Source organism: Mauremys mutica, chromosome 4 (genome assembly GCF_020497125.1).
Source record: "Mauremys mutica isolate MM-2020 ecotype Southern chromosome 4, ASM2049712v1, whole genome shotgun sequence".
In the NCBI taxonomy this organism is placed as follows: Eukaryota; Metazoa; Chordata; order Testudines; family Geoemydidae; genus Mauremys; species Mauremys mutica.
In genome coordinates this window covers 122678092-122700653 of record NC_059075.1, presented here as the reverse complement: position 1 = coordinate 122700653, position 22562 = coordinate 122678092, and the positions used below count along the sequence as shown (strand labels likewise).

Sequence of the window (22562 nt, the reverse complement as noted above, 5' to 3'; positions counted from 1 at the left end):
TGATTCTGGGCACTGTACATTCACACAATGACTCTCACTCCCTGCCCCAATGTGCTTACAATCTCAGGGTATGAGCTGAGCTAACAAGGGCAGGTGCGCAAGAAAGGGGGCTCATGGGCTGACAGACTTGATTAGCGTAGTAAGCCGCCCAGCTGCTCCCTCCCCGATTTGTTTGTTGCAGGCATCACGGCCAAGGGGGACTCAAAGGAGAACAAAGTATATGGGCTTTGCAGGTTTTTATGGGGCACTCCTCCCCAAAAGGGACGGGTCCCTGTTCCTTTCTTGGGGGCCTTTAGATGCTACTGTAAGCTCCCTCCTACTATCCCGCAGGTGTGCAGGCCGATTGGCTGTCAGGTGCATGCAGGGGGCCAGAGAGGCACTTCGGTTGTTCATGGGTGACACCTGACACACAGGCATGCTGGGACCTTGCTCCTGCCAGCCTGCCCCCATTGCACGCACTGCGATCACCCGAGCCCAAAATGCAGTGTGGGTGGGCGAAGGGCTAACGCAAAACCTCCAGAGGGCAGCGTTCAATCTTTTGCCTCCCTTTGCTTCCCTTTTTCAGGGCACTGTTGCTTTAAGCTGCAGCCGGAGAGAGACCTAAGCTAGCCTGTGCTGTAGCCAGTGTGGCGACCAGGCAGGGCAGGAGGAAGCGTTGCGGAACCCGTCGATCCTGCCTCTCTTTCTTTTAATGACCTAGTGACCTGACATTTTATCGGATTGTTATTTTTGCGGTGGCTTTGGCACAGGTTTTTTTTCTTCCCCTCCAACGCTCGTGCCCCTCTCCTGGCACTCCCCTCGGCTGGCCCTGCCCGCTGCTTGCACCAGCAGATCCACACACAGACACACAACTCAAAACCCGAAGCAGTTGTCAAGGGGGTGGGAGACAAGCAAACCCTTAGCCGCATCCACTGCAAGGCAGGCCCGCCTCTCCTGCAAACACGCACCGCGCCTCAGAGAGGAAGGGGGAGCCGCTAGCAGAGGAGGTGAAGCCGATCAGAAATAAGGAAGAAGTGGAAGGGGCTGTCGCTGCAAGGCATCATGTGGATCTGTTGGTGAAAGGGGTGGGGGAACAACACCCCCCTCTTTTTTCCCACCCCAACCCCCCCCGGCATCTAGAGGGGCAGAGAGGGGGCTCGGTCGGCCGCTGAGGCCGGAGACTCAAAAAATTAATAATCTCTTAAGGTATTTAAAAAACAAGGGGGGGGGGAGGAGAAGAGAGAAGATTGCCTGGCAAGATGGCCGACTTGGAAGCGGTGCTAGCGGATGTGAGCTACTTGATGGCTATGGAGAAAAGCAAATCCACCCCTGCAGCCCGGGCCAGCAAGAAGATCCTGTTACCTGAGCCCAGGTGAGCTGGGGGCAGTGTGGGGCAGCCGGCTGGGCCTTGCTGGCCCTTTGGTTGGAAATGGACCCCCTCCCACACACACACACAGCTCCCTGCAAGGTGTCTTGACCTGAGCAGAGTGGGCGCCCCAGGTTGGGCATGGGGGCAGCGAAGCGGCATAGTTCTGTGAGTGTGTGTTGCGGGGAGCTGTGTGTTACTGGGGGAGACTGGCACTCTCTGCCCTGTCCAGGTTGTGTCTTCCTGATTGTTTCCCCCCTGTAGCCTGGATAGTTTTCCATTATTCTGTTTTCTTCCAGGCTCCTGTGTCTTGCTCTCCAACACCAGGGAGATGGGAGAGGAGGGTCTGAGTTGACCCTCCCCACCCCCTTTAAAATCCAGAGACCCTTCCCCACACCACCCCCTCCTCCTTTGTATCTGTCAGTTCCCAGCACCAGAGTTGTGATCTCCCTGTGCTTGGGAGGTTCTGAAGAACAGCCCCTGCATGCCCAACATGATCCTGGCGGATCAGATGCACTGTACCTGCCATGGGCTGATCTGCACAGCTGACTACATGTGGGCATGCATTAGACACAACGGTGCAGCAGGGCTGCACTAGCGCCTGTCTAATGGTTGTGAGACACACGCGGCAGGGTTCGAGATGCAATCTGTGCTAAGGATCATCTGTGCGCAGCACCCTACTTCCAACCCCATGCACAATATCCATGCTATTTAACGAGCTAGTGGCACTTAACAAGTGCTTGGGGATCAGGGTAGCCAGTGGCGCAACAGACATGTACGATAGCATGCGTGGCACCTTTTTTGGCCTTTGCCAATGCCGGGCATCAACCTGGCTTCAGGGAGAATGGGGCAGAGAAAGTCATCGAAATGCAGCTGGCTCTGAGGTGGGAGGGGAGAGCTGCAGAGTGAAGAGCCCAGGGCCGACCCCCTCTTCTATTGGGCTGATTTCCTGTTCTCATGGGCTGTAGATAGCACAGCCCCCTGCCCCAGCACAAAGCTGGACCCATGGAGGCCCCCATCCCCACCAGTCCCTACTCTTCAACCCCATCCCTTCCAGCAAAGACCCTGGCCTTGCTCTGCCCTGTTGGGGCTGCAGGGCGAGGGAGAGGGGAGCTCAGAGTCAGGGCTCCTCGCTGAGCACAGAGCAATGACAGTCAAGGCTCAGGCTGGGCGGGGGGTTGACTTAGCCAGAAGTGACACCTGGGAGCAGAGGGGAAGCCGGGGCAGCATGGGGCCTGGTCTATGTGGCGGGCAGGGGCCTGGTACTGCCTGGCAGCCACACAGGCCTAGGCTACTGGTGTGGAGCTGTGGATAGCTCAGTGGTTTGAGCATTGGCCTGCTAAACCCAGGGTTGTGAGTTCAATCCTTGAGGGGGCCACTTAGGGATCTGGGGCAAAAATTGGTCCTGCTAGTGAAGACAGGGGGCTGGACTTGATGACCTTCCAAGGTCCCTTCCAGTTCTAGGAGATTGGTATATCTCCAATTATTATTACCCTCATGAGCACATGTGTGAGAGCATCCATCCCCTGCCTGCTGAGCTCCCTCTGCTCCCATGGCCTGTGGGGAGCAGGCCCTAAGGCCAGCCAAGCTCCAGTCCCCTGTCTCCAGCTTCTCCAAAAGGGGCAAGTGCCCATGGGGATGGTAGGGAGACCCTTTTTAGCTAGGAGTCCCTAGAAGCACCAGAGGCTGCCTGGACTCCAGATTTCTCTGTGCTGGGCCCATGGAGGGGCCGCGGCTGGATGGGGCCCCCTGCCCTGCTCCCTAGTCTGACCCCAGACCCTTACTTAACTGCAGATTCCCCCACCCCAACTACGCTGCCCCACGTCACTGTGTGAGAGCAGGGTAGGCCTTGTGGGGACTGGGCCTGTGTCCCGGGGTGCAGTGGGGGGAGGGAGGGGCCAGGCCTGTGTGCTGGGGGGTGTGGGGAGCAGAGGCGTTTTCCATAGCTGTGATAAGATGTCTGGGATGGTAGCCTAGGGCCCCCCTGTTCTGGAGAGGAGTTACAGCTGGGCTTTACCCAGATGCCCCCTCTGGGGAGGGCTGTGGGCAGAGACTGCTGCTGAGTCTTGGCACTGCAGGGAGCTGGCTCCCTGCCCTGCCCTACCCCTACATGGGACGGCCGTCCCAGTGATGCGTAGTGCCCTTACTGGGGAATGGACCTGGGGAGGTGTTGGGGGCTGACCATCTTTGTGCACTGGGGAGCTTTAAGGGGTGGGGTGTGGAATGGATCTCTGGGGGAGATGTGGAGGGGGGGTGATGGCTCCTATGTGGAGGTGACTTTGGGTTTGTAAAGTGGATGGGGGGCTGGGTGGATTAGGGGCTAGGGGCCCCCTCCCTTTGATCCCCACAGCGCCCTCCTCTGTGTTTTCCCTGGGAGCCTCTGGTGGCTCACACCTGGGCCGGGCCAGCCCAGCCCAGCCCTCCTTCCCCTGCATCCCACCAGCCAGGCCTGTGGGAAAGTCACTGCCAGCTGCTGCCTCGGGCCTGGACCCTGAGGGGATGGCACAGGGGGCCAGGGACTAGCAGGGATGTGAGGGGCAGGGCCTGCTGAGGGGGAGGAGCATGATGGGGCCCCACCATGCCGAACCAGCTGTGACCCCATGGGGCCAGGAATTTGGTTGAGAGGGATGTGCTGCTTCAGGTCCAATCTGGCTGTGGGGTGGAGAAGGGGGTGCAGGGGCTTCTGTGTGACATCCCCCCCCACACATCTACACATGCCCGGTCACCCTACCCTGCTCCCCCCACCCCCTTTGGGTTTGAGCTCACACTGGCCACAGAGGTGCTGGGTGGGGCGGGGGGAGGGTCGAGCCTTCTGCCCCCCAGGCATTCCTCCCTCGCCATAGGGCCCAGCCAGAGGGGTTCCTCTTTTTTGCCCGCCCCTCCAGATTGATTTGGAGAGGCTAGAGACGAAAATCCTGGAGCCAGAGCCAATCAGGGAAACAGAACCCTGCACCGTGCTGGCATTGCTCACAGCAGCCATGGGCATGCAGCAGGGCACTGCCTGGTGCGTCTGGGTGGGGAGCCCAGGGCGAGGGTAGCAGAGGGCCGTAGGATGGGATTGAGGGACATTGATGGAGCTCAGGGAGGAGCCCAGAGCTGGGATGGAAGGGCAGCGGCAGAGCTATGGGGGAAGGCCAGGGCTGAGCTAGCCCAGGTTTCTGGGTTGGGATTGAGGGGAGATCTGCTGGGAGATTGGCAATAACTGTGAATGACAGATCAAGCCCAGAGCTCCTGCTGCAGGTGGGTATTGAAATGTCTTGACAGAGCCAGTCTTTTCAGTTCTGGCCCCAGTCTGATCCTTAATGTGGCTCCCAGGGACCCACCACCCTGTTGTGCCAAGGCTGAGGTCCTCCTCTATCATCGAGGGAACCTCTGCCCCCTGGCCCAGCCTTGGGGAAGGTTCCTCCCATCTTCCCATTGGCCTGCAGGACAGGGGAGAGTTTTCAGTTCCAGGTTTTGGTGAATTCTCCCAAGACCCTGAGACCTGGGAGGCTGGAAAGATGAGGGGCCGAGTCCCCCTGGATGTCCAGTAAGGGGGCGAGGCCAGGGGGCAGCAGTGCAGTTGATTGGGTCTGATCAGTGTTGGGGCCAGGTTTCCATTCTCTTTGGTGTCATCAAGAGCAGCCTCAGGGCTGCTCCCGTACCCCACAGGGCCTTGACACCAGCTCTGGCCACACCCTCAAAAACCCAGCAGAGATACACACCACCCCACCCCACCTGCCACCCCAGGCCAAAGGAGCCCTTGGCTGCCCCAGCACGAAAGACCTGGCCAGTGCAAGCACCTGGCCTTAGTTCTTTGGCCCATGGTCTGTTAAAAGGTCAGAGTGCTGCTGCCCTTGGCAGGGCCAGGGAAGGATGGCACCTTCACGGGCAGGGCTTCACGGGTCAGCAGGGACCTTCAGAAAGGCCTGTAGCCATACGGGCATGTCCAGAGCAGGGGCCCATCTAGCCCAGTATCCTGTCTCAAACAATGCTCACGTCTGGCTGCTTCTTGGGGAGGTGCAAGGAGCCTCCTAGTGGGCAGTTCTGGACCAGAGCTTTCACTTTTATCCCCCTTCCAGTAGCCATTAGGAGGCCCCAACTGCAGCCAGGGCCATGCTGTGCCAGGCGCTGCATGGATATTTGGTGAGAGAGCCCCTGCTCCAGAGAGCTCAGTCTGCATAGACCTGGCAGACCATGCCACAGTAGTCATCCCTGCTGTACCAATGGGGAATTCAGGCACCAAGAGACGACATGCCACAGAGCCAGGAATAGAATCCCAGCCCACTCTACTCTAACCACTAGACCCCACTCCCCTCCCAAAGCTTGGAGAGAATGAAGTAGTCCTGGCTCTGAGCCCCCCCAGCTCTAATGACTGGACCCCACACCCCTCCCAGAGAACCCAGGAGTCCTGCACAGCTCAAGTTCTTCTCTTTGCCCTGAGCACTGTCAGGCCCTATTTCTGCAGATCCCGGAGGAGGATGTTGCAAACCCCCACCCCTCCCTGTGGGTGGGAATGGAGGCAGCAGCCTCCCTCCATCTCCAAGACACCAGACTTGACTTTCCTTGTGGTCTGAGATGTTCCTTGTGCCACAAGGCCTGGTGTCTTCCTGCTCAGGTCTGCCGGGTGCCAGCTGCTGTCTTGCAATGGCGTTCATGCCACTTGGGGAGCTGCCCATGGATATGCTGGGCAGGTGGGATGTTCCCTAAGGTGAGATTTTGGCGGCCTGGTCAAGCATCATAGAAGCACCAGCTGGATCCTGGTGGGCTTTAAGACTTCAGGGCAGAGCTGCTGAGCCCCACAGGACTCCGACCACTCTGACCCAGCCATGGCAGAGGTCTCTGGCCCAAGCCCTGCAGGGACCAGCTGGATTGAAGGACATTACACAGCCTGCAGGTCTAGCTTGGCTGGGCTGGGCCTCATGTTGAACTCAAGGAACCTGGCCTGACTCAGTGGCCATGCTGCTAAAAGAGGGAGTGGCTCAGGTGTTAAGCTGGGAGGCAGGAGACCTTCTTTCAATTCCTTCCTCCTCCCTGTGTGATCTTGGGCACATCACTCAGCTGCTCTCTGCTTCAGTGTCCCCATCTGGAACATGAGGCTACCAGCACTTCCCTCCCTCTCAGGGACATTGGGACACTAAATCCATTAAAGATCACGAGGCTCTCACCTGGAGCAGTGATGGGGGCCAGATGAGCCCGAGACAGATGGAAAACGATGGAGTTATGCTGGAGACCCGGACCCAGTTCTGGCACTGCTCAAAAACAAACCATGATGCAGCTAGTTCACGTGTCAGCATCAAGAGGCAGTGGGGGCTAGTGGGTGGGGCTGGGTGACCTTGGGCCAGTCCCTTCCTGTTTCTGTGACTCAGTTTCTGTTCCTGGCCTTTGTCCTGTGTAGCTGAATTGGGAGATCCTAAGGGTAGAGGGCATTTCTTTCAAGAGTGTACTGTGCCTGGCACGATGGGGCTCTGATCTCAGCTGGGGCCTTTGGATGACTACTTAATGGATGTGCTAGTGAGTGACTGATGGTGCCATGTGGCTGTTGTTTAAACAAACAAACAAGGAAATTTTCACCCAAAAAACTTAGTGAAACTGTAGCTGGAGGCAGCTACTGAAGGGAGGGAAAAGTCTTAAAGGGAGCTGGAATTTAACAAACTAATAAATATTGGAACGTCAAAGAAGGTTCAGTTCAGGGGGAAAAGCATATATTAAGATCCCCAACATGGGAAAGCCTGAGGCTGCGGTGGGGAGATGCCTGTTCTGACACTCCCAGGCATGTAGATCCAGAATCCAAATGGGCTCAGGTGGTTTCTACTGGGGGAGGGAACAGGAGTGAGGAGTGGGTATCCAAATTAATCTCCTGTGTGCTCCGTGTCTTGCCAGCATCCGCAGCGTCATGCAGAAATACCTGGAGGACCGGGGCGAAGTGACCTTTGACAAGATCTTTTCTCAGAAGATCGGTGAGTGGAGGTGGGGTGGGGGTGAAGTGCTGCAGGGGATGCACAGACACACATACAGATACACCCATGCACATCCCCCTCTCCCCAGGTCCTTGGTGTAACTGTGTGTCTGGGAGGGTTAGGATTGAGGGACAACAGGAGAGCTGTCGGAGAGAGCCCAGCACTGGACTAATGAGGGCTGCGGGTTGGGATTGAAGGGCGCCACTAGAGCTGTGGAGGCTCTGTGCTCACACCTATCCCCAGGGCTGGCTGTGCTCCTTGCTCCACAGCTCCAGCTCGGGGGAAGGCAAGAGGCCAGCTGTGAACACGGGTGGAGAGTGCTGAAGCGCAAGAGGAAATTCTCCTTCCTCTTTGTGTGGCTTGGGCAGTTCCCATCCCCCAGGCCTAGGCCCAGATCCCTCTCCTGGGTCTCTGGCTGGGGCAGGGGGCATGGACTGGAAAAGGGGGGGCGGGCACTTGGTGAGATTTTCCAGTTGGGGAGGAGAATTCCAGGGTGAGGGTTGGAGGGAAGGGTCAGGTGGTGACCCCAATCAGGTGGTGAGCTGGGAGAAGGGTGGGTTTGGGATCGGGGGGTGGGTTTGTTGGGTGGGTAGAGCTGTGTGGCGGGGTGGGGGTTGGGGGTGTTATGTTTTGGCGGGGGCTGAGAGGAGGCTGGGGTTCCCCAGTGGGTTTGGGTTTGGAGTTGGTGTTGGGGGCTGGAGTGGGGTTGAATGGGGGTTTGGAATCCAGAGTCCTAGTCAGTTGGGGCTTCCTGGGAGTGGAGGGTACCTGGTGGGTTGGGATCTCTCGAGTGGTGGCGTTAGGACTGGGAGGGGGGAGGAGTCCCCGGTGGGCTGGGTTTGTGAGGGGGATTGGGTCTCTGGTGGGTGGGGATCCATGGGGGAAGGTCAGAAATGGGGATTGCCAGGGGGCTTGGAGATAGGGGCCAGGATCCACTAGTCAGGCAGAGGCTTCTAAGTGGCTGGAGGTCCCCAGTGGTTTTTTTCCCCAGGCCCCCTGGCTGGCGTGGTGGGACACTTCCCCTTTCTGCCATTGGTAGCTAACGGCCTCCAGCAGGAAGCCCCTGTCACTTCCTTCCCCGCCCACGCTGGTGTTTGTGGTTTCCGCGCCAATACGCCCCACGCTCCCCTGCCTCCTCCCCTGCGCTCCCCTGCCTGCTCCACACTGCCTGGCCTCTTGCCCAACTAACCCTGTGAACTGCAGCCTACCCAGCGGGGTGGGAGCTGGCAGCTGGCAGCACCTGGAGCCGTTTAACCGCAGGGCCCCAAGGGCTAGGATGGAGCCACCTGGAGAGCCTCGTGGCCCAGCCTGGCTCTGGGGAGAGGCCTGCTGCTACTGTCCCATTGTGGGGAATCAGCCCTCTCTGGTGGTGACCAGACTAGGGGTGCTGGGCAGAAAATAGCCCACTATTGCTACCACTGGTATAGACGGGAGCTGGATCTGAGGGAGTCAGGAGGGATTACGTGACTCAGGGGTGCAGGGAATGGGACATGGGGCCTTTGCCTTCTAGAGGGCGCTGGCTACTATCCAGCCCCAGGATAGGGGGCTGGCTGGCTCTGGAGGTTAGGGGCCGGGTTCAGGGCTCTGGGGCCCTGACTCTCTCCCTGTTTCCCAGGGTACCTGCTGTTCCGGGATTTCTGCCTGAATCAGGTGGAGGAGGCCAAGCCACTCGTGGAGTTCTATGAAGAGGTGAGGCCTTGGGGTTTCCCTATCTCCACCTAGTAGGGAGGGGAAGGGGTAAATTCCCACCCTGTGGGGTGTTAGGGTGGCTGCTGGAAGGCTCCCCTGCCCTCTGGGGTGTTGGGGGCTCCCAGCCATGACTTTGCAGCCTGCCCCACGGTGACACTGCGCCCCCTGCCTCCCAGATTAAGAAATATGAGAAGCTGGACTCGGAGGAGGATCGAGCCGCCAAGAGCCGCCAGATTTTTGACCAGTACATCATGAAGGAGCTGCTGTCCTGCTCCCATGTGAGTGCGCCACCCCAGGGGGGACCCAGAAACTGCCATAGACTTTGCCTGGGGGGGACACCCCAAAAACCACCACAGACCTTGCCTGAGGGGGAACGCAGACCCTGCCCAGGGGGACCCCAGAAATCTCCAGAAGGGACCCCCAAGACCTTCAGGAACTCTGCCTCACAGGTCATCCTGAAGCAGTCACAGACCCTGCCCTGGATGGGGACCCTATGTTGCTCCCCCAGCCTTCCCATCCTGGCCTGAGAGTTGGATTTCTCCTTGTTTATACAGTCCAGGGTCTCCCCTGGTGCCCCAGCCCTGCCCTGTGGGCTACCGTGGGGTGGGGGTGGGAGTAATCCAGCCCCCGGACCTGCCCTGACCACCCAAGAGGGGTTGTGAGGGCCACACAGGCTTTCATTTCTCCACTGCTTTCCCCACAGCCCTTCTCCAAGAGTGCCACAGAGCATGTGCAGAGCCGGCTCAGCAAGAAGCAGGTGCCACCAGACCTATTCCAGGTGTGTGTCCCCACCCCCCATCTCCCTACCAACCCCACAGGGACAGCCCCACAGGCCCCTGAGGTGCCAGGCCAGCCCCTCTAGCCCCAGGGTCCCTTTGGTGCCGAGCCAGCCCCACGGGCCCCTCTATCCCCAGATCCCCCCTGCGGTGCTGGAGCAGGCCCACAGGCCGCTCTGGCACTGGATTCCCCACTTCGGTGCCGAGTCAGCCCTATGGGCCCCTCTAGGGTAGCGCTGCACCAATCAGTCCCATGGGTCCACCTAGCTCAATATTTCCTCCCCAACTGCACCAGATCAAAGCAGTGAGCCCCTCTAGCCCGGTCTCCTGCCCCTTCCTGATGCTGTGTGGGAGGGGGTTGCTGTTGGGGATGGGTAAGGGGGGTGGGGCTGCCCTGGCGGCCGGAGGAGGGAGGGATACTAAGAAGCTCTGATGCAGGGGAGAGCAGGGGGGTTGACAGTCCCCAAGAGAAGGGTGGCCCATCCCATTTCCCTTGGGGGAGGAGGCCCCAGTACGGGTAGGACGGGGGAAAGGAATTTCTTGGCATGGCCCATCCCACTGGGGGTGGGTGGTGTTCCCTGCTGATTCCTCTCTTCCCCGCCTGACCCCCATGTCTCCCCAGCCGTACATTGAGGAGATCTGCCAGAACCTGCATGGGGCCATCTTCCAGAAATTCATCGAGAGGTGAGAGGAGCCACCTGCTGTGGGGGCTGGCTGGGGGCATCTCTGTTGGGGGCTGGAGGTTCTCTTTCTGCAGGGACCATGGCAGGCAGGGAATGGGAAGGTTTCTGCACAGGGCTGAGGGAGTCTGTCTGGTTGGGGGGATGAACAACCTCTCTCTGCAGGGGTCTCTCTGGGAGGAGGTATGGGGTGTCTTGCTGTAGGACTATGGGGGTGTCTCTGGGTGAGAGGGATGGGTGGTCTTGCTGCAGGGCTATGGTGGGGCGGTCTCTGCGTGGCTGGGGTGATGGGGTCTCTGCAGGCCCATGGGTGGGTCTCTCTGTGGGGGCCTCTGTAGTTTTTTCACCTCTTTCTGTTTTGTTGTAGCGACAAATTCACCCGCTTCTGCCAGTGGAAGAACGTGGAGCTGAACATCCATGTGAGTGTCTCCCAGGGCATAAGAACGGCCACACTGGGTCAGACCAGTGGTCTATCTAGCCCATTATTATGTCTGCAGACAGTGGCCAGTGCCAGGTACTTCAGAGAGAATGAACAGAACAGGGCAATTATCCAGTGAGCCATCCTCTGTCATCCAGTCCCAGCTTCTGGCAAACAGAGCTTCAGGGACACCCAGAGCAGGGGATCTTGGCTAATAACCACTGATGGATCTATATTATTGGCTGTCACAACATCCCCTGGCAGAGAGTTCCACAGGCTGTGCGTTGTGTGAAGCACTTCCTTATGTTTTTTTAAACCTGCTGCCTAGTAATTTCACTGGGTGACCACTGGTTCTTGTGTTATATGAAGGGGTAAATAACACTTCCTTATTTGCTTTCTCCACACCAGTCATGATTTAATAGGCCACCAGCATATCCCTCCTTAGTCGTATCTTTTCTAAGCTGAACAGTCCCAGTCATTTTAATTTCTCCTCATATGGAAGCTCTTCCAGACCTCTCATCATTTTTGTTGCCCTTCTTTGAACTTTTTCCAGTTCTAACTTACAATTTTTGGGTTGGGGTGACCAGAACTGCACTCAGTATTCAAAGTGTGGGCACACCATGTATTTATAGAGTGGCAGGTTCTATCTGGGGGAGCCTGGCCTGAGCAAGGGAGGGGGCTGTAGTCCATCTTGGGGGGCTTGGCCTGGGAGGGTTGGCGGTTTGTATTTGGAAGGTAGACTTGTCTGGAACTGCATCCCATTTCCATGTGCCCCTTGCCCGGCACAGCGACCCCCACTGCCCCTACCCCACTGCCCAGCTCCCTATGGAGCCCTCGGGTCCCAACCGAACCCCACTGCTATCGAATCATCCCACCCCCTGGGGCTATGCTCTTTGTGGGGGAGACTGGGGCGGGGCAGTAGCTGTGGGGCAGGGGCCTTAAACACATAGGAGAGGGAGGTGTCCCAGGGTGAAAGGATGAGTTTGGGGGGTGCCACCTTTAAGACTATCCCCAGTGCCCTCCTTTAACATCACCCCACCCTGGGATCTGTCCCACACCCTCCTATTCTCTGCCTGGCCCTGGGGGCAAGGGGTCTCCTCAGCCCTGCCACACTGCGAGCTGGGGTTCCCTGGCTCGTCTTGTGCGAGCCCCAAAATTCAGATGCAGGTTGAAATCCAAGGCGCCCCGCCCCCTCCTCTAGGGCTTAGGGGGAGCACGGCGTGGAGGGAAGGTTTCCCCTCAATTCTACAATGAAAGTGCTTGCATTGGTGGGAATGGCCAGGGAACAGGTGCTATTGTTCTGATGAATAGTTATCATTGTGCTGGGTGCTCTGCATACATGCACACACAGAGAAAAGCTGGGCCTGCCTCCCGCTCCTCCCCCCCACAAATATACAATCCAGACATAGGACGGATTATTCTCCCTGCTTTGTATCTGGGGAAACTGAGGCACAAATGGGTTGAGAGTGACTTGCTCCACATCACCCAGGGAGTCAGTGGCAGAAATGGGAACTGAATCCAGGAGTTCTAAGTCTGAGACCTTAACGCCAAGCCCAATCTCTTGCTCCTTGCCTAGGCATGGGATGCTCTGAGAGCCCATGCTGCACTGTGCGATGTGCCATGAGTTTGCGACAGTACAATACAATTAATGTCTGGATTCCTCCCCACCCTCACCCACTCTCCCCTTGCCGTGGGCCCAGCTGACCATGAACGACTTCAGCGTGCACCGGATCATCGGCCGCGGCGGCTTCGGAGAGGTGTACGGTTGCCGGAAAGCGGACACGGGCAAAATGTAATTAGCCAACACCGGGGGTGAGGTCCCCGGGGAGATGAACTGCGCAGGATATCTGCTGGGATTCCCCTAGGGGTGGGGTATTATAGCTGGGAGGTGGAGGGATATCTGCTAGGAATCGGGGGGGGGGGCGGGGCGGGAGTGATATTATACTTGGGAGGTGGAAGGATATCTGCTGGGATTGTCTAGGCATTGGGGTTGGGGATATTATAGCCAGGAGGCTGGGAATCTGGGGAGTGTGTGTGTATTATAGCCAGGAGAGACAGGGGTATCTGGTGGGGAGGGGTATTATAGTCAGGAGCTGAAGGGATATCGGTTGGGTTTCAGGGGGGGTAATATCTGCTGGGATGGGCGGGGCTGGAGCTGAGGGGGCTGGAGCTGTGAGAGCGAGGGAGAGTTGTGGTGCTTCCGGGGGCAACGGAGGATACCAGTGGTGCTGGTGTTGCCCTGGCCATGACAGGCGGAGGGATACCTTCAATGAGAAGGGGGGTACTGTGGAAGTAGGAGAGATGAAAGAATACTTGTCATTACTGAGGTTGTCATGACCATGGGAGACGCAGGGTTTTTTGTGGGGGCGGGATTGCCTGGCCACAGGAGGTGGAGGGATACCAGGGTGAAGGATGTGGGGATTTGCTGTGGGAGGTGGAGGGATATCAGGGGCAACAGGCATGGAGATTTGCCATGGGAGGCGGAAGGATACTGGGGTGAGGAAATTTGCTGTGGGAGGCAGGGGCGGAGGGATGAGGAGTGTGGAGATTTGCTTTGGGGATAGCAGCAGGGATTATTTTCTCTCTCTTGGGGCAGGTATGCCATGAAATGTCTGGACAAGAAGCGCATTAAGATGAAGCAGGGGGAGACGCTGGCCCTAAATGAGCGCATCATGCTGTCTCTCGTCAGCACCGGGGTGAGAACAGCTCTCCACATGCCAGGCACTGCAGCCATGGGGCCTGCCTGACCAGGCCAGCCTTGCCACAGGGCATACATGGGGTGGGGGGTGCGTCAGAACAGGACAAGCCTGATCTAAGGTAAAGGGGGGGCCTGGGTCTGGGGACAGCAGTGGAGGCGGTTAGCACAGGGGAGGGCAGGAGTGGAGAGTGTGCTCAGAGCAAGGGAGGTGCAGGTGAGTGGTCGGAAGCACATGGCGGGGGACAGAGAGTTTGAGGGGGCAACACGTAAGGGGTGGGAGCACACACAGAGAGGATTGAAGAGGGGTGGGGGCAGCACATGGGGTAATGTGGAGGTTGGTGGGGGGGCAGCATGCAGGGGAGCATGCAGTGGGGTGGGGACAGCATATGTGGGGCAGTGTGGAGGGAGGGGGAATCTATGGGAGGGCAGTGCAAGGGGGAATGTAGGGGGCAGCATGTAGAGAGAAGTGTGGAGGAGGGATGGAGCATGTGGGGGGGTGGATCATGTTGTGGGGGAGGGGAGCCTGTGGTGGTGCAGATTCTGGGGTTCCCTCTTTTGGTGGGTGACCCATCTCCCCCTTTCACACCAGGACTGCCCCTTCATCGTGTGTATGTCCTACGCCTTCCATACCCCTGACAAACTCAGCTTCATCCTGGACCTGATGAATGGTGAGAACCCTCTGCTATTCTTGGGGAACCCCCCAGCCCCCACACTGCCCCCCCTTACAATTAATAATACACCCGGTCTCAAGCTAGGCGCCACTCTCTGGTGCTGCACACGCTTAGTGAGATAGTGCATGCTCAAAGAGCTTGCTGATCACACAGGCAAAGAGCAGGAGGGGAACTGGGGCACGGAGCGGGGATGTGATTTGCCCAAGGAGCCTGTGGTAGGGCTGGGGATTGAACCCAGGAGTTATAGCTCGCAGCCTGGTGTTCTAGCCACTAGGCAACACTGCCACCCCTGCATGGCCCACACTGTCTTTCCTGTGGGGCAGGGCCTTGTGTTGACCAGGATGTTGGCTGTCTCTCATGCAGGGGGCGACTTGCATTACCACCTGTCTCAGCACGGGGTCTTTTCCGAGGCCGAGATGCGCTTCTACGCTGCCGAGATCATCCTGGGCCTGGAGCACATGCACAACCGCTTTGTGGTGTACCGGGACCTCAAGGTAGCCCCCCCCCTCCCACCACGGAGGGGTGTCTCCCACCCTCCCACACCAGGACCTCAAGGTAATCCCATCCCCTCCTGGAGCCCTGCCCCATCCCACCATGGGTGTCCCCTCTTCCCACACTGGGATCTCAAGGTAACCCCTCCTCCTCCCACCTTGGTTGTCCATCCTCCCACACCAGGACCTCAGTGTCACACTGACTGGAGTGGTTCACGATCTCAGGGCAGAGACCCATGGGGGTGGGGATGTTCTATAATTACGTTTCACCAACCTCGTAAACAACTGTGAACTCCTAAAGCACTATACCAGTCTTACCATAGAGTCACAGCCAGTCCCCTTGGGCATGCCAGTCTGTGTTGCCTCCATGCCAGCTGGACTTAGTGATGGTTCATTGCTATACACCAAAACTCACAAAATATTCAGGTTGCTTCTAGTCCCGAGAGATGAGACACTTCCCCCAAGTCAATCTGTACCTTAGATCTCACACCAAAGACAACACCTGTAGCCAGTCCTATAGTAAACGAACTAAGGATTTATTAACTAGGAAAAAGAAATGAGCGAGTTACTTACAGATTAAAGCAGGCAAACATGTATACATCAATGAGTTGCAGTCTATGGTTCCAAAAGCTGACAGAGATGTAGTAATCTGTGAGCTCTGAATGTCTTTTAAGGCTAACCCAGGTTGACCCTGGGGATCTCTGCTTCTGTTTCCTGGCTCCAGTCCTGTGAGAGGCCAAACAGCAAAGAGATAAAAAATGTTCATGTCTGCTGTCTTTATTTTCTTCTTCCAGAATTCAGGCTGATGGGATGAGCCTTTTGCACATAGCTTGTGCAGGGGCAAGTAGCAGTCTTTGTATTGTGATGTCCCAGAGTGAGCCATTTAGTTTTGATAGCCCTTCCTGATGGGCCTTTCATAGTGATTTAACATTTTGCACTACACAAAGTTTTGTTCTTGTCTGGTGAGTTACATAGTTCAGAGCAAAAATTTTATAGCTCTACAGCAAACACTTAAGTTTCACCTGACAACATGGGATACAGACATTATAAGCAGGATTAATACATGTAGCAACGTACAAGCATTTCATGAAGTCTAAATACATTTTTATAAGCCCGACACCTGTCTGACCCATACTGACACACAGATGAGCTGGACAGGTTTCCAGCGATGAATATGTCTGTGCTCGGCTGAGGCCTAAAGCCTTGGCAAGAGCCGGCACCTGATTTGCCAGCATCACACCCTCCTCCTCCCACCACTGGTACCTCCCATCCTCCCACACCTGGACCTTAAGGTAAACCCGCCCCGTCCCGGAGTCCCACCCCTTCCACCACGGGGGTTCCCCCATGCTAGGGCCTCAGGGTAACCTTGCCTGCTCCCTCCTGGGGTTCCCACCTGCTCAGCCCCCATGGGGGGTGGTGCTTGGAGATCTCAGGGTGAGAGCAGAGCCCCAATTCCAGGACCCCACCTCCATGGTTGGTGAAGTTAAGGGGAGAATGGCAGGAGTGAGGGACTGGCTTTGCCCAGCTCCCACCCGCTGGCTTCCCTTCCATTCGCAGAGCATTTCAGATGCTGCATTTCCCCTCCATCCCCAACCTGGGTCTCCCCGTCCCATCACCCCAGCTCATGGGGCTGCTCTCCTCTCTCTGCAGCCAGCAAACATCCTGCTGGACGAGTTCGGTCACGTCAGGATCTCGGACCTGGGACTGGCCTGTGATTTCTCCAAGAAGAAGCCTCATGCCAGTGTGTGAGTGTCCAGGAGCTCTCTTCACAGTCAGTGCCCCCTGCCCGCTCCCTACAGTGCCCCAAGCTGGGAGAGGCTGGGGCTGGAGTAGCTGGGAGCTCCCTTCACAGCCAGTGCTCCTGCCCTGCCCCCTGCAGCGCCCCCTGCTGGGAGAGGCTGGGTTTGTAGTGGTTCTGTGATGGCTCTTTGGCGCCTCCTGCAGGGAGAGAATGGCACTGCAGTTCCTGGGCTGGCCATGGCTCTGTTGTACTCTGACCCCCTTCTCTGTCTGTCTGTCTCTCTCTCCCCCCACATGCCCCCACAGTGGCACGCATGGGTACATGGCACCGGAGGTGCTGCAGAAGGGTGTGGCGTATGACAGCAGTGCTGACTGGTTCTCCCTGGGCTGCATGCTCTTCAAGCTGCTGAGGGGGTGAGTGAGTAAGCGATCTTGGGGGAAGGAGGGGGTGCATGTGGGACAGAGGCACCCGTGAGGCAGGGGTATGGCTGGGCAGCGTCTGACCACCCTCTTCCCTCCCATCGCAGGCACAGCCCTTTCCGGCAGCACAAGACCAAGGACAAGCATGAGATCGACCGCATGACCCTGACCATGGTGAGTGGGGGAGCTCTGACGGGGGGATAAGGTGCAGATAGGATCTCTGCCCTCCTCAGGGCTGCGTGGAGAGGGGCCCCGACCCATCTGCACAAGCCAGTGCCCTGTCGCTCCGGGCCAGGAACAGCCCTGCTCTTCAGCTCTGAGCCCATTGTACCTGCCACTCGTCCCTCTGGTCCTCAGCCAGGGCCCTGCCTAGCCCAACCATACACACCCCACTCCAGGGACCCGAGCCTGGCCCCGCCCTTCAGCCCCTGAGCAGAGTGGAGCTCCAGTGTGGCTGTGTGGATGAGACTGCCCCCTGCTGGCTGGGATTTTGTGTGTGTGTATGCGCCCATACATGCGCACAGCTGCCCCCTGCTGGCTGGTTTTGGAACCGCGGTGTCCCTCCAGCCTCAGGAAGGGTCTGTCCCCATAAGATTGGCCCCACCCTATAAGATAATACTCTCCCCTCCCCCACAGCCTGTAGAGTTGCCTGACTCCTTCTCACCTCAGCTGCGCTCCCTGCTGGAAGGGCTGCTTCAGAGAGACGTCAACCGGAGGCTGGGCTGCATGGGACATGGGTGAGTCCATGACTGGGGAGCAGGGGGGCTTTGCCACATCCTGGGGACCCAGCAAGCATGTGGCAGGAGCCAGCCCAGGAAGGATGGGTGCATTGGGCTACCGTCCCCCAACTGGAAGAGACCCATCCCTCAGCCTGAGTGGCGCTGTTTGCATAGGACCTACAGAAATACAGTCACTGTGTTATTAGAACAGGTAGCTCCAGAGCTCCCCCTGCTGGCATGGCAGCCCCATCTCTCCCTGCCTCTACCCCCATGCTCCAGTCCTTCCCCTGCTAGAATTGGACCCCTTGGCTCCAGCATAGGTTGCAGTATCCTTTGCCCCTCATGTGGGGGGCCAGAGGGACCCTCAGGCCAGCTCTGCTGACCCACCTCGCCCCTGGTCTTCCTCCCCAGGGCACAAGAGGTGAAGGAAGATCCCTTCTTCCAGAGCCTGGACTGGCAGATGGTTTTCCTGCAGAAGGTAAGTGGGATGGGTAGGGAGAGTGGCTGGGGAAGGAGAGGGACAAGGGCATATGGTGGGTGCTGCTCTCCTGTCCCCCCAGATTCTCTAATGCCTCTCCTGACCCCGCAGTACCCACCACCCCTGATCCCGCCACGTGGGGAGGTGAACGCAGCCGACGCCTTCGACATCGGATCTTTCGATGAAGAGGACACAAAAGGGATTAAGGTACCAGAGGGACCTCATGCGGATTATCACAGCTCCCCCGGCTGGAAAGGGCAGGGCCAGGCCATGCGGGCTCCCATCCCCTCTCCCAGCACGAGCCCAGACCTGCTGCGGCTGGGGGAGAGGCGCCTCTCCCCACACAGCCCAGATGCTGCTGCAGGAAGAGAGAGCTGAGGGGAGTCATCTCTCCCTGCTGTAGCCACCGCGCAACCTGCATCCCAAACCTCTCATCCCTGGCCCCACCCTAGAGCGTGGACCCCCAGCTGGAGCCTTTCTGCACCCCAACCCTCTGCCCCAGCCCTGGCCCCTCATCCCCAGCCCTCTCCTCCCCTCCCTCGCACCCCAATCCTCTGCCCCAGCCCCACCACATGAATTTTGTTATGTGCACCAATATTCATTCTGCACATGCGTGGGAAAAATTAGAGGGGGAACATTGCCTCCCACCTGGCCCTTTACTCTCTCTCTGAGCCCCAGTTACCTATTGTGGAGGGAGAGAAGGCCCCTTCACCTTCCCACCAACCACTCAGCCCTTCCCCCAGAGAGCTTGATGCCAGGAGAGGGTGTGGGGGATACCCAGCCACCCAGGTTTGGGGAGCCCCCAGCTTCCTGCCCACCTACCGTCTTTCTGTCTGTGCCCAGCTGTTGGACAGCGACCAAGAGCTGTACCGCAACTTTCCGCTCACCATCTCGGAGCGCTGGCAGCAGGAGGTGACGGAGACTGTCTTCGACGCTGTCAATGCGGAGACCGACAAGCTGGAGACCCGCAAGAAGGCCAAGAACAAGCAGCTGGGCCACGAGGAGGGTGAGTGGGGGAGCTCCCTCCCCACGGTGCCCCCTGCTGGGAGATGCCTACTATGGCCAGCTCCTGTTCCCCACAGTGCCCCTGCTGGGAGATCCATCCTCCACCAGGGCCTACCCTACTCCCTACAGTGTCCCCTGGCTGCTGGGAGCTTTCCCACATGGCCAGCCACACTCACTATCGCTCCCCACCTTCCCTACAGCCAACCCCCCCTCCCTATAGTGTGCCCCACTGAGGGAGGCTGAGGCTGGAGTGGCTGGAAGTGCCCCCACAGCCAGCATTCCTGCCCCGCTTCCCACAGCGCCCCCTGCAGGCACTTCCCTGTGTGTTGACGGCTGGCTGGTGCTGATATCTGACTCTCTCTCTCTCTCTCTCTCTGACACAGACTACGCCCTGGGCAAGGACTGCATCATGCACGGCTACATGTCCAAGATGGGCAACCCCTTCCTGACGCCATGGCAGCGGCGATACTTCTACCTGTTCCCCAACCGGCTGGAGTGGCGAGGGGAGGGCGAGTCCCCGGTAGGGTCCTGGGGAGGGGGGTTCTTGGTGGGGGCGGGCGGGGGATGCCATGATCTCTCTCTGACGCCCCTGGCACTCTGTCCCCTGCAGCAGTCCCTGCTCACCATGGAGGAGATCCAGTCCGTGGAGGACACGCAGATTAAGGAGCGCAAATGCATCCTCCTCAAGACCCGGGAGCACAGGCAGCTCATCCTGCAGTGTGATGTGAGTGTGCCCCCTCCCCTGCCACTGGCATCCTCTACTGGGCCAGGGCTACACCATGTCTCTGCTCCCCCGCTTCCCCCCCCCCCCCCCAATCCTGGTTGTCCACTCCCTGGGGCTGCTCCTTTCTTGTCCCCATGGTTGTTAATGCAGCCTGTCTGTGAGCCCAGACCCCTCTGTGGTGCTCCTGTGGCTGACCCTGCCCCCTGGCCGTGACCCCTGACCCCTCTGTGGTGCTCCTGTGGCTAACCCCGCCCCCCCCGAGCTGTGATCTCTGACCCCTATGTGGTGCTCCTGTGGCTGACCCCTGACCTCTCCATGGTGCTCCCGTGGCTAACCCCACCCCCCGCCCTGTCACCCGGCAGAGTGACCCTGAGCTGGTGCAGTGGAAGAAGGAGCTGCGCGATGCCTACCATGAGGCCCAGCAGCTGCTGCAGCGGGTGCCCAAGATGAAGAACAAGCCGCGCTCACCCATAGTGGAGCTCAGCAAGGTGCCACTGCTGCAGCGCTCCAGTGCCAACGGCCTCTGACCCCCGCGCCCCCCCTTCTCCCCCGGCTTTAATTTATTGGGTTGGGTTTTACTCGCACCCCCAGCGGAACCGTAACTGTTAATTTGCTGATCCTTGTGACTCCCGCCCCACCCCCTTCTGGAGGGGGAGGGGCATCTGGAGGGGTGGGGCAGACTCCCCCCTCCCCTGATTTGGGGATGGATCCTGCCTTCTGGATCCATTTCTCCCCTCCTTCCCATTTCAGCTCATGGGGCAGGGGCCACGTTGGCCCTGCCCCCAGCAAGATGGGGAATGCGAGGATCACAGGGAGGAACTTCCTCTTTGGCACTTAACTTCCTGCTTTCTCTCTCTATTATCAAATCGCTGCTGGTGGTGGAGAGCTCTGCCTGGGGTGGGAGGCAGCACATGGCCCAGATCCCTGGCACATTAGAGGGCTCTGCCAGCGGTGGGGTTATGGCCCAGGGCATGCCCTTTCCAGCCTGTAGAATGCAGTGAGCATTGGGGAATGGGGGACAGGCCTTGCCTCCAGTCCCTTCTCCATGGGTTCCCAGCTCTTACTGGAAGGGATTCCAGCCCCAGCAATGCTGTCCCATGGCTGAGGACCGTATGGTGCCATGCGAGAGCCTTGGGGCTCAGGATTGTCCAAGGGCTCAAAGGGTTGGGGGTTGGGTGTGGGAGGAGCTTCACTGCCTGGCAGGATCAGGCTGGAGGGCCACCGACTCCAAGAGGAAGAGTCCCATTAGGAATGAACAATGAATTATCTGATGGAGGCAAACACCCGCGTCTCCACCGCCCAGCAGCCTCTGCCCACGCCAACAGCCCCCAGCCCTGGGCTTCTGCCCCCACTGTGCCATTGCCCCTCAGTCCTGACCCCACAGCCCCACCCTCCCCGCTATTGCATTGCTGGGATGCCTGTCCCCAGAGTATTTATAATAAATTGTGCCAAATAGCAAGGTGCCAGTCCCTGACCTGGCAGACCTGGGCAACTCGCTTTACCCATGAGCAATGCCAAACCCAAACCCAAGTCTGTGCAGGTGGAAGTGCCACCATTGGGCCACATCTCTGCCCTCCCAGGGAGACAGGCACTTTGCTGGTCCCTAGCTTTGGGGCACCTGGGCCTTGTGCCAAAGGAGAAGGAAGAGTTGCCTGATGCCTGTGCTGTCAGGCTGGCTGGGCTGGGGGCCGAGCTTTGCACGCGGGGGTTGTTGCTCAGCTAGCCGGAGGGCCAGTGCCAACACCAAGTGCTGTGTGTCTGAGTGTTGGCCCTGCTGCCCCCTTCCATCCATAGCCCCCTGTATTATCACTCCAGCCAGACACCCCACTCCTCTCCCCTCCCCCATTCAGTGTTATAACCCAACCCCCCCCCCATTCCCCCCTGGGGCAGGAGGCTCTTGGGGTGACTTAACCCTGGGTTCCTTTCCACCCCCTCCATGGTGGGGTAGGAGACAGGGCAGGGTATGGGGGGAGCATTTGGCAAGGGGAGTGGGGAAAGGGTCTCCCTTCCCCTGTTCCCCTACATCTCCATGGTCTCCCAGCCCCAAACCGCATGCGAACCTGGCTGTGTGCTGCATGCGCCCCCCTCCCCAACCCCGTGTGATGAGTTCTGCCCATTCTGCCAATGGCTCTTTTTTTCCCCCTTGGGGGGCGATTTTCTTTGGGGGGGTGCCCCTCCCCCCTTGCAGTGTCTGTAAATATTGGTTTCTGGTCCGTCTCTTCTCGGGGTTATTAATTTTTTGGCCGATTTTTGAATGTGATTTTAACGAGTGGAGAGGAAAAAAAGATAACTGAGTTTTTATAATAAAAAAGTGAAAAAATGGGGCTCTGCCTGTGGCGGCTGGCCTGCGGGATGGGCTGGGATGGGGCAACTCGGAGCAGGGGACCCTACCCCTTCTGGCAGCCTCCTAGACAGGGGTCACTGGGAATTCTGCTCCATGGGAGTGGTACACAATGGAGGGCTCAGCTGGGAGATCCTGGGCCTTGGGGCAGGAAGGGTTGTGGAGGGCTCAGTTGGGGGATCCTGGGCCATGGGGTTGTATGTGGAGGAGGGTACATGCTAGGGGATTCAGGGCTGAGCCACAGCTCCCCCAGCCCTGCCCCCCAGATCTGCCAATGTATCCCTTCCCCCTATCAGTTTCGGTTCCTCTCTGCTGGGCCTTGTGGTTGTATCAAAGCCACCCCCCCAAGGCAGCTGTTTCTGGGCTACAGGAGCAACCCCCTGCCCACCCAATCTGGGCCCTGCTCCTGGTCTGAGAAAAGGGTCCCT

At 58.5% G+C, this 22562-nt stretch overlaps 1 protein-coding gene across 1 annotated transcript; it reads left to right on the top strand.

Moving 5' to 3' along the window:
- The first annotated feature begins 432 nt into the window (after positions 1-432).
- Positions 433-22069, top strand: GRK2 (G protein-coupled receptor kinase 2). Its single transcript, XM_045012877.1, has 21 exons — positions 433-1351; positions 7208-7284; positions 8900-8973; positions 9150-9251; positions 9677-9751; positions 10372-10433; positions 10797-10848; positions 12548-12639; positions 13444-13543; positions 14135-14213; positions 14580-14710; positions 16358-16452; positions 16754-16861; positions 16975-17041; positions 17504-17604; positions 17998-18064; positions 18176-18271; positions 18908-19070; positions 19453-19589; positions 19680-19793; positions 20156-22069. Exons 1-21 carry the CDS (start codon positions 1239-1241, stop codon positions 20318-20320), a joined length of 2070 nt encoding a protein of 689 aa, XP_044868812.1. The 5' UTR covers positions 433-1238; the 3' UTR covers positions 20321-22069.
- Positions 22070-22562: the final 493 nt, after the last annotated feature.

Coding starts and splice junctions, on each gene's coding strand:
- GRK2 (XM_045012877.1), top strand. CDS start 1,239: ATGGCCGACTTGGAAGCGGTGCTAGCGGATGTGAGCTACTTGATGGCT. Junction 18,065..18,175: donor AGATGGTTTTCCTGCAGAAG/GTAAGTGGGATG, acceptor CTGACCCCGCAG/TACCCACCACCCCTGATCCC. Junction 19,590..19,679: donor GAGGGGAGGGCGAGTCCCCG/GTAGGGTCCTGG, acceptor TGTCCCCTGCAG/CAGTCCCTGCTCACCATGGA.